The 11409-nt window shown below is 52.3% G+C and overlaps 1 protein-coding gene across 1 annotated transcript; it reads right to left on the bottom strand.

The window, feature by feature from the left end:
• Positions 1 to 5353: 5353 nt before the first annotated feature.
• Positions 5354 to 11161, bottom strand: LOC119378234 (uncharacterized). The gene has a single exon (XM_037647435.1). It carries the CDS (start codon positions 11159 to 11161, stop codon positions 5354 to 5356), a length of 5808 nt encoding a protein of 1935 aa, XP_037503363.1.
• Positions 11162 to 11409: the final 248 nt, after the last annotated feature.

Genomic DNA, 11409 nt, shown 5'->3' with positions numbered 1-11409 from the left:
TCAATTAGGAACAGTAACAGATACATTCAAAGACCCTTTGGTTCGCCAAGAAATGCTCCTCATTTACAATTATATCTCATGTTTGAGAATATTAACATTTCAGCATTTCTACACCAGGCAGATGGCAACAGGCATATGTGTTTAGAAGAAGTTTATTCCATCGTATGACGGTACGAACACTTGGGCACAGTGTCGATACAACTATAGGATAGTAACATATACAAATGACTAAGAACTATTTACATGACACAGAAATATCCAAGTCCACAGGATGTCACTAACACATGCTACTAAGGACTACCATACACACACTAATTATAAACTTATTGTCACACAATATACATGACTTCGTGAACATGCATGAAAGCACATACGTACAACAGATGTTATGGCGCAGACAATTTACATAATTGCATAGTGTCAGCGGGAAATGTATACATACAAGAACCCACATGCATAAAGGGACATGCACACACGGAAATAATAAATTGGAAGGTGGTTTATTGATCGACGTCGGATAGCAGGCAGAAAGCCGGCACAGCGATAGCAGTCGAACAGACTCGGCGCCAACAGCACGCGATCAGCGCTCGCACTTCACACCAAGAGAGCGTCCCACTCGTGAATGCCTTGCTCCTTTTTCACCACTACAATATTAATATATACTATATACATTCGCCAGTTACTGTATGATGACTCGGCTACAAGAACCAGACCAGATGAAAATCCAGCCGCACGCGTCTAACAACCACCGACAGGAAACGGCACGACCATGGGCGTCCGGAGGGGGCGCAAGGAGGGCTTCTCCCCCCCCTGGATTTTCGAATAATATTTTCAATGCAGTAGCAATAAGCTACACAGTTTGATTAGCACACTCAGGTCCTGCATATCTGTGTGAAACGCCCTTCAGGATTGCGAGCCAACTTTTCACGTTACACACTGTGACTAATCTTGCCGGCCAGGTCACGGCAGTGTAAGAAAGGCTGGCTGTAGTGGATCCCCCCCCCCCCCCGCCGGATGCACCACCCTGCAAAAAGTTCTGCGGACGCCTTTGGGCACGACCACTGCCGTATAGAAATTCCTCTTCCCAAGGAAGAACAATGCCTCCAACTAAAAGGACAGCAGTTCGGAGTGTTCCAGAAGCGGAATTAGAGCACAGCAGCGGTGACCCGCTGCAACAGCCTCACATCTGTTACGCCTCAGACAAAAAGACCGCAGCAATTAGAAGGCATGCAAAGCGACTATATACGCGAGCAACGACCAGATATGACAAAAGTATTAACTGAGGCCAAGAAAACCAGGTTAACGGCTCTCCAAAATACCCTTGCAATTACACATTGCTGCAGCACGTGTCGCGTTACTGCCACCGTGTCGGGGCAGACGCGCAGAAGAAAAAGACAAGAGACGAGCGTTCAAGCCCCAAACCAAAAAAGCCCCCCGTTTATTGTCTGCCCTGCTTTTATAGCCTCAGTGGGCGGAGCAATCACAGTGAGTTCAGACGCCACAGCCGTCCAGGAACGCGGGCGTCGCTTGGTCGGCGGAGCACGTCGATGCGTTCTGAACGCGTTGCTCGAAGCGCTGGTCGCGTTCGATGAAACGCCACAACATGCTGGTTGGACTCCTGTAGAGGACAGTTAGGACAAGTGGAAGATGGGACCATGCGGCACCTGTCCACTCTGTCGCGCATTCGGAGTACTCTCATTCCAAGACGCCACATGAAGTCGCAGAGACGGCCAGGCAGAAGGGATGCCGTTATCTTGCTCCACAGACACGACTGCAACGTGCTAGACGGGCTGGAGGAACCAGAGGGAGGAGCAGGGCCGCCGTTGCATCTACAACACGGTTTTCTAGTGCATCTCGCATAAGGACAAACCTGCTGTGCGTGGCGATAAAATGCCCATTGCCGTGGAGTGAAACGCAGGCACGTCAAGTACTGTGGCGCGGTGTTAAGCCGTGCTCCCGGTAACAATTAGTGTATCTTAGTGCCTGAAAAATAGCAGGCAAGATCACGCGAGGGTCACTGATCACCGTGTAACAAGCGAAGCCGGAACCGCAGAGCAAGCAGCCGGCAGCGAACAGACACGGTTGGGAACGCGAATGCATCGCTGTTTGCGTAGTTGCCCAAGCCCAGCACGGCAGACCAGCTCAGTTCCATCTGACCAAAAAAGAGAGAGAGAGAGAGAGGAAAGAGGAGAAGTGATTGCAACGACCTATAGTTATTCGTAAGGAGGTTGCACAACATGAGAAAGGTATATGCACGGCCGCAAAATACAATCTGTGGTAAGTACCTTCTTTGAACAGCGGTAAAATCGTATACTTTTGCACTTCCCCGGACATGTCGTTTCATCCGGTATTAAAACCCACACGGATGCTGATATGCCGTAATCCCAAAATGCGAATAGAGCTGCTTAATCTTTTTTTTAGATGCGAGCAATCTCTTGCTCGGGGGTATGTCCCGCGGCCTCGGCGTCCGCACTCACACTACGCATGCGCACCTCTCCTCCTTCCCTCTCTCCAACAGCTGCGTGTTACTCTCTCCACTTCTCTCCCAGCACCTGCTTGCGCTTCTCCTGCGGTTCTCGCTTCTGCTCTCGCGGCACATCGCTACTCTCGTCCTCTAGTCTTCCTCTCCTTCACGTGTAGAAGCGCTGCGCGCGTTCAGTCCAGCGCTGCTTCGGTTGAATCCTCTGAAATGCGGGCTCGACATGCGAAATTCCCCCTGCGCAACGCCGCGATGAGCGCCAGCGCATGCGCGTGCCCTCCCCCTCTCTCTCCTCTCCTACGCTGCCCCCCTCTCGCGCGCCTCTCGATCGCGTTCCCCCGCTCGCCTGTGAGAATTAACGGCCAGGCTAGAGGGAAGACACGACGCGCGTCGGTTCCTCTTCGCGTTCCACGACGCGAGGTCGGTAGCATGCCCAACGATCACCAACGGAACGCGATCGTACAAGTGCTCCGGCTTCGCATCGCCTAATGGTCCCCTTTAGCGGGAGATGGTGTAATTTTTTTTTTTTTTTGAGATGGAAAAGGGGATTAGCAGGCGTGTGGGGAACAAATGAACAATATCGACATTTTGAAGCATTTAACGCAGCATCTGTAATATTCCCATAGTCAGCGAAAAGGCGTAGGATAAGGAGATGCTGTCCTCGTTCTCAACGTGATGTCATGGCGAAGGCTGTCACCTCACGTTACGACTACCAAGTATAGTGGGAGGCCTCTAATGCATGGATCTTTAAGTAGCGAGCACAGGAATCGTTCGAGGCTAAGCACAAAGATCCGACAGATCTCAACGCATTGCGGGAATCAATTTTATGCGAAGCAATCAAGCCTGTAGCAGCCTATGCCGGATTTTTTCGCTTTAAAGCTAAGCGTTTACGAGATAGGTCGACGTAGGTCGATGTCTTCGTGTAAATTGAGTAGTGTGTGCGCATATCGTGTGCATAGCAGGCCGCTGAGTGCACTGGCGTGTAAAGGGTAGCTCATGGTCCGACATAATGTCGGCGCTCACGTTAGAGCAGAGACGTCAGTTCCATCGCGACGAAGTGCACGCTACAGGGGCGATGATGAGCAGATCATACGCGTATTCGCGCTACGCTTTACTATAGCTTGAGAATCCGTAGTTATGTAATGCTTGTTACATGATATAAAAGCGGATAGCCGACACTGCCACCCCAGTTAGCGTTGTCCTGACATGACGCTTGTATAGCGATGTCAGGGATGATAAGAGAAGTGGAAAAAATTACCCCCTCTCTTACTAAAGGGAACCATGTGGGGATGCGAAGCAGCGCTGGGTGTTCACTTGTATTTCCATTGTTGTTCCATTTGAATGTTTCCGTGTATGTTTCATTTGTGTGTGGAGCTATGTATATGTTATGTACTAAAGCCCCTTGATCTAGAAAGTAGCGGACAACTCTCCTCCGCGCGCGCGTTTTCCTCCTCAATTCTCCTCGGATTTCTCCCCTCCCCTGGCCGGCGCGCTGCGCACGGCACGCTGAACCCTCCACTGGCTCGCCGCAGCCGCATTAAAATCACTGCGCGCGCTTGTTTGATCGGCCCCTTGAAGCGTCAAATGAGAACCTGTTTCTCAAGCAATAGTCATGACGAAGTGGGCTTTCGATAGAACAAAGTGACAAATATATTTTTAAAGACGCTTCGGTGTATACAAATAAGCGCTTCGAAAAAAAAAATGAGTATATCAACTGGCGGCTGAGCGGTTTACCTTCCCGTCGCCGCCTCGGCTGTCCTTAACACGGTTTGTATTAACGCATATAATGTAACCAGCATAAAGTATAGGCGAGAATTTTTTCATATTGTGGTCTTGATGAGCTAAAAGAAGGCACCCAAGAAGGAATGTGGTGGTTTACTTAAACTGGGCCAAATGAGTGAGCCCGAAGCCTTTTGTGTCAATGCCACTGTCAGACACGCACGCACGCACGCACACGATGCATGCACACACACACGCTTATACACACGTGATAAAGACACGCGCATACGTACACACACGGACGTGCATGCACACGCGATACAGACACGCACACACATATTGTGCTGGCCTCGCGGTGACTTTTCCAACGGAATCAGAAAAGTCGCGTAGCTAGCCAGCCAGATAACGGGTCGAATACAATTAACTTCTTTAAACCAAAACTTTTTAATTAGGTCACCTGGGTTATACAAAGCAATGGCAAAGTTTAGTTGAGAAAAGCACTCGACACCGTAAAAAGCGGTGCGAATTCTCGGGCTGAATAAGGCAGACTGAGGCGTGAAGTCCGGGCCTTCTTCGCGCCCTGGCACAAGGAGGAGGAGGAGGAGCGGTTCGTGGCTTCGCGCGCGGCGTCGCCTCGCACGTGGCGAGGGGTCAGCCCACAGTTCCCGGAACCATTAGTGACACCGAAGGCACCCCGCTGTTCGAGAACGACGTCGCACACAGCACTAAACACACACTCACACACACAAACGCGCACACACACACGCCCCGCACTGTTCAGTGGGGCAAGGCAGGCAGCGCTTCAATACACTGCGTGCTCTGCGCGCAGAACACTCCCCGTCTGGTGTCAGCTCCCGTTGTACACCACTGTCACTGTATATCATGGCGACACAAGAAGCACAACCTCCGTGATGGGTCTGCAAAACGTCTTCACAGCTCCATTTCTAACTGCCTTGACCTCTATTCTTCGCACTCTTCCATCCGTGCTAGGAAAACTTTGTGTCACGACTCCCAAAGGCCAGTCGCTGCGGGCGGCCTGGCTATCTTTTAACAAGATGACATCGCCTTTCTTTAGGTTAGGCTTTGCTTGTTGCCACTTGCGCCCGTTGCTGCAAAGTTGAGAGGAAGGCGGTGCGCCAGCGCTTCCAAAAACCATTAGTGAGGCCCTGCACTTGTTGCCAGCGCCGCTTGTATAGGTTGCCTGTGTCCAGTTTTCCAGGAGCTGGCGCGTTGTTCCCCTGTTTTTTGTGTCAGGAGAGTTGCTGGAGTGAGAAGATAGGGATCTTCGGGGTCATATGATACGGGGGCTAAGGGCCTGGCATTGATGATGGCGGACACTTCTGCCATGAAGGTCGCAAGCGTGTCGTGCGTGAGATGATGGTGCCGGTTCTGAATGAGCATAGAGTCAAGGATGCGGCGTGTGATTCCAATCATCCGCTCCCACGCTCCGCCCATATGAGAAGCATGTGGTGGGTTGAATGCCCACGTGCAGCCGTTTTCGCTAAGGAAGTTGCCAACGTCTGAACTATCGAGGCTCTTGGCGTTGATTCCTAGTTCCCTGCACGCTCCGACGAAGTTTGTTCCGCAGTCAGAACGTATCAGCTTGACAGGTCCTCGTATTGCCAAGAACCTACGAAGGGCATTGATGAAGGCTGTCGTGTCGAGTGATTCGATAACTTCAATGTGCACGGCGCGAATGCTGAGGCAAGTAAATATAACTGCCCAGCGCTTGCTGTTGGCTATTCCACCTCTTGTTCGGCGGGCAGCGATGGTCCATGAACCAAATACGTCAATGCCAACGTTTGTGAAGGGAGGATCCTCGCTGAGCCGGTCTTTTGGAAGGTCGGCCATTTTCTGCTCTTGGAAGCGTCCCCTGAGCTTCTTGCATAAAACGCAACCCGACAGCACTGAGCAGATGCACCTCTTGCCTCCAATTAGCCAGAAACCAGCCGACCGAATGGCGCCCTCAGTAAAGTGTCTGCCTTGGTGTTGCACACGCTCATGGTAGTGACGCACAAGGAGTGTCGCGACATGGTGCCGGCCCGGGATTATCAGGGGGTTTCTTTCGTCATCCGGAAAGTCGCCTTTGTTCAAGCGGCCGCCGACGCGAAGCAAACCGCGTGCGTCGAGAAACGGATCGAGTTTTCGGAGTGGGCTATTTCTAGGAAGTGACTTTTGCTCACGAATGCAGTGTATCTCCTCGGAGAAAGCATCCTGCTGTACTGCCCCAATTGCGACAGTCTTGGCCCTCAGTAGCAGCAGCACAGCATCTGCCTCTGGCTGGGGCTCTTTTCCCCGCTGCCGTACTACGCGGATCAGACTGGCGACAGCGCGTTGTAGTGATTGCCAGCTTGAAAACCTACTGAAGCGGTTGGATCCGAGTCGTTCGTTTACGTTCACCTTGGTAACAAACGTGCTGGCCTCGGGCCTCAGTTCTTTGTCATGATCAGGATCCACGAGGACGAAATCCTGTGTTGCGGGATCTGTCTCATGCCGCGAAAGGAAGTCTGGTGCCGTGAACCAGTTCGTGCCCTTGAGCCGCGTCGCTGGCACCATTCTCGTGGCGTGGTCTGCCGGATTTTCGTCCGTGCGGACGTACTTCCACTGCTCCGGTCGCGTGCTCTTGCGAATGCGCTGGACTCTGTTGGCTACGTACACGTGGAACCGCCTGGTCTCGTTGAAAATATATCCCAAAACCACCTTGCTGTCTGTGTAGAATACAACTGAGTCCGGCCGAAAGTCTATCTCTCGTAGGATGAAATCAGTCATTTCAACCGCAAGCACCGCTGCACACAACTCAAGCCTTGGTATGGTGTGTTCTGGCTGAGGGGTCAGTTTGGCCTTTCCCATAACAAATCCAATGTGTTTGCCCCCGTCTACGTCGATCACACGCAGATATGCCACTGCTGCTACGGCTTTCGTGGACGCGTCCGAGAAGACGTGAAGTTCTTTGCATCGGGCCTCGCGTAGCGACATTGGTGCATACGATCGTGCGATTCGGAGATCATGTAATGCGTGAAGCGAGGTTTTCCAGTCGTCCCACTGTTGTCGCTTGTCCTCCGAGAGAGGAGTGTCCCAGTCGTAGCCTTCTGCAGTCAGCTCGCGAAGCAGATGTTTTCCTTGCACCGTGACTGGAGCTACAAAACCCAGCGGGTCGTATAGGCTATTGACCGTCGATAATACACCTCTCCGAGTATATGGCTTGTCCTGAAGTGGGGCCCGGAAAACGAAGCTGTCGTCGCGTACGTCCCAAAGCAAGCCAAGGCTTCTCTGTGTGGGCAATGGGTCAGCGCTGAAGTCGAGGTTTTGCAAACCTTTCGCGTGGTCCTCGGATGGGAACGCAAGCAAAACGTTTTGCCTGTTTGAGGCTATTTTGTGCAGCCGAATGTTAGCAGATGCAAGCATTTGTTGCGTCGTCTTTAACAGGCCAATGGCATCCTCTTCGGTTGGAAACGACTTCAGGGCATCGTCCACGTAGAAGTCTCTTTCGACAAACTTCTTTGCGTCCTCTCCGAACTGCTGAACAGCCTCTCGAGCTGTTCGTCGAAGCCCATAGGTAGCTACGGCGGGCGATGGGCTGTTGCCGAAAACATGTACTTTCATTCGGCACTCAATTATCTCTCTGTTCAAGTCGTTGTCTCTGAACCAGAGAAACCTCAGGAAGTCTCGATGGTCCTCTCGAACCGTGAAACTGTAAAACATTTGTTGGACATCTGCCATTACTCCCACCGGTTCTTCCCGGAAGCGCACCAAGATTCCGACAAGATTGTTTGTCATGTCAGGACCAGTCAGTAGGGCGCTGTTTAGGGAGACCCCTTCGTGCTGAGCGCTTGAATCAAAAACTACCCTTATCTGATCGGGCTTTTGTGGGTGGCACACACCGAATATCGGCAAATACCAGCGCTCGTCGTTCTCACAAAGTGGGGGAGCTTCCTCGGCGTGTCCGCTCACGAACAATTCCTCCATGAACCTCATAAAACGCTCCCTCGTCTCCGGGTTCCTCAGCAGCGTTCTGCGCAATGAAAACAGACGAGAGAGAGCTTGCTGTCTGTTGTTCGGAAGCTTGCATCTCGGGGTGCGGAATGGAAGTGGTGCGACCCAGCTGTTGGTTTCGTTTCGAGCGAAATCCCTGTCCATCATTTCGATAAATTTTCTGTCCTCGATAGAGAGAGCACGCTGCTCATCTGAATTAGTGGTTTCAAATAGCCGATGGGAATGGATGCCTTTTGTGTCTGCCGTTACGGTTGAGCCTTGAGGAGGCGGAAGTTCATTAGCCTTGGGGACCGGTGTTTCTTTAACGAAGAAATGATTGGAGCATGGCTCGAAGAGCGAAGGCCGTCCGTTTTCCAGCACGTGAGTCTTGAACACGTTAACGCTCGTTGCCTTCCGCGTGCGGTTGGCGCAGACGTCGCCCACGATGACCCAACCCAGGTCGAGTTTCTGAGCGTAAGGAGCGTCGTGCGGCCCGTTGAGAGTCCGGCGCACCTTGTGGGCTCTTAGTATGTCTCGTCCCAGGAGAAGTAGAATGTTGGCTTCTGAGTCAATGGGCGGAATCTCATTCGCAATTTTTCTTAAATGAGGGTAGCTCTGCGCAGCGTCCGGAGTTGGAATTTCGCTCCTGTTATCAGGGATCTCGTTGCACTCGAGCAAAGGTGGAAGGTGCAGCTTCACATCGCCGGCTAAGCTGTGTATGGAGAAGCCGTCGGCTGATCTTCCAGCTACCGCAGTGTTGCCTGAACAGGTGCGCAATGTGTACTGGACAGGAGTTCCGTTCACCCGGAAGTAATCAAGGAGTTCTGACTTGATTAGTGAGCGGTTACTTTGCTCATCCAGGATTACGTATGCTCTAAGAGTCTTGCTGGGATCAGAGTCGTGAGCCACATCCACAAGGCAAAGTTTTGCGCACGACTTGCTGTCATCGCTTCCACTCGCAACATGAGTACGTGTAGATGTTACCCGTCTCTCGGAACTCTCTGCTGCGCTCACGTTGGAGGCGGTTACACTCGAGAGTGGTGAACTTGGCGATGCAACGTGTAAGGCTGTAGCGTGGTCGCCACTGTCGCATACGCGGCACCTCAAGATTGCCTGGCATTGCGCTTTGATGTGACTGTGCGACAAACAGCAGCGCATGCAGATTCCTTGCTGCCTGAGAAATTCCGTCCTTTCTTCCTGATTCTTCTCTCGGAAGGCGCGACACTTCTCTAAGGGGTGAGGCTTCTTATGGAGGGGACACCATTTGTCCACCGAGTTCTTTGCCTGAGCTGGCTGCCCGTTTGGGATAGTGTCCTGACATGCATCCGCTGAAGTGGAGTCGATTTCAGTTTTCTTTGTGGAGACGGTTGCTTTCGGCCTTGTTTTAGAGTTGTCCTGTTTCCTTGCGCTGAAGTCAGCTGGCGTATCGCGCGAAAGCTTAAAACTTGGGTCGTTCCTCATACCGGCTTCATCCATTATGAATTTTGAGAAGAAGGAAAACGGCGGAAATGCAGTCTGATGTTCTTTTTTGTATTTTGACCCTGCCGACATCCATTTCTCCTGCAGACCGGGAGGGAGCTTTGCGACGATAGCATTCACTCCTCTTGCGGTGTCTAGGTACCTGAGACCTGCCAAATGTGGGTCCGCCTTTGCAACTTCAAGTTCAAGGAGAAGATCGCTAAGCTCCTGAAGTTTAAAGGCATCCCGGTGAGACACCCTCGGGAAATCTTCGAGTCTTTTTAGCAAAGAGTCCTCCACCACCTCAGGGCAACCATAGGTGCCGTCTAACCTATTCCACACGGTGTTCAGACCTGCTGCGAAATCTTCCACGTGCACAGATTTGAGCCTTTGTGCCTGTGTCGCAGATCTTGGGCCGAGCCACTTGATAAGTAGATCTAACTCCTCCCGAGGGGAGAGACCCAGATCACGAGTGACACCTTTGAAGGACGATTTCCAGGCGCGATAATTTTCGGGCTGGTCATCAAACTTCGTGAGGCCACCCGAAACAAGATCTCTTCGGCACAAGAATTTTAGGACACCAGCCAGCTCCGTGCTTGAACCGTCGGGCGCTACCTCATGAATAGGCGGAGGTTGAATGACGCGAACGCCCGTCGGACTGTTCTGAGCTACAGCAGCTCCTGAAAGGACGCTGTCGTTCTCATCGCGGTTTGTCCTAGAGACAACAGGTGAATGAGGCGACTGAAACCTCCCGTTTAATTCTTCCTGTTGGGTTACATAGCTCGCGGTCCGTAAGGTCGGGTCAATGGAAGGCGTCACTCGTGACCTCTCCCCGCCATCCTGCTCCGCAGCTGCCTCCAACGCATTTGCTTGAGCTTCTGCGACGGCCACTTCTCTCTCGTGATGCAGGATTTCTAGTTCTGCATCAATCTTGGCTTTCTCGAGGCGCATCGCAGCTTCTCTACGGCTGAAGGCTGCCCTGGCTCTGATGGCGTCTGCCTGCGCACGCGCCTGTGCTGCAGCTATGCTCATGGTCGAGGAACGCGAGCGTCGTGACACTGACGAAGCTCTTGAGCTGACCGATAGCGAGCGCTTCGACGCAGTTTCCGCTCTGAGGTTGCGCGCTTGCTCCGTGGTCTCTCGAAGCCTCTCTTTCACTATCATGTCTCGATCCGCGTCTATCGCACTTAACATGTCGAGCTCTTTCCGACTTGCCTGCGTCTCCGTAGCGGTCAAGAAAGCAGTGTACTTGTCGGTGATCTTCTTGTATCGCTCATAGCTTGAACGAAGCTGCGCAGCGATAACGTCGACAGCCTCTTCGTGCGCGTTGGATAGCTTGAGGATGGCCGCCTCGACGCACTCCCATGCAGCGTCTGTTCTACGGCGATGCTGTTCGCAGCTCGCTTCATAATTCTCTGTAGCTTTCGCTGAGAGTGTAGTTACTCTGCGCGGACGAACGTTGATCGCCGCAGGTTCGTGCTCTAATGCGGTGCAGTTCTCTGCGGTCTGCTCTGTCAGCTTGTCCTGTTCCATGCTTCCTTCACAACGTGTCTCGTGCGGAGCGGACGTATGTTGTCAACGAAGCTAAGCTGATAGATGTCATGGAATGAGCCTACCTTGTCGTTGCCCTTTGTGCCGTCAGCAGGTCATCACTGGAGCGATGCCGTGTCCTTGCAGTACGTGGTGGTCTTGAGCAAGCCGATGGTCTTGCTGTAGCGACGTATGCACTGCCGGCGGACGTGATGCTGGCGGCCGATGGGAGATGACTTCGCTTTTTACTG

Source organism: Rhipicephalus sanguineus, unplaced genomic scaffold, assembly GCF_013339695.2.
Source record: "Rhipicephalus sanguineus isolate Rsan-2018 unplaced genomic scaffold, BIME_Rsan_1.4 Seq746, whole genome shotgun sequence".
In the NCBI taxonomy this organism is placed as follows: Eukaryota; Metazoa; Arthropoda; class Arachnida; order Ixodida; family Ixodidae; genus Rhipicephalus; species Rhipicephalus sanguineus.
The sequence above is the reverse complement of the archived record's forward strand: the minus strand, read 5'-3'. Positions and strand labels throughout refer to the sequence as shown.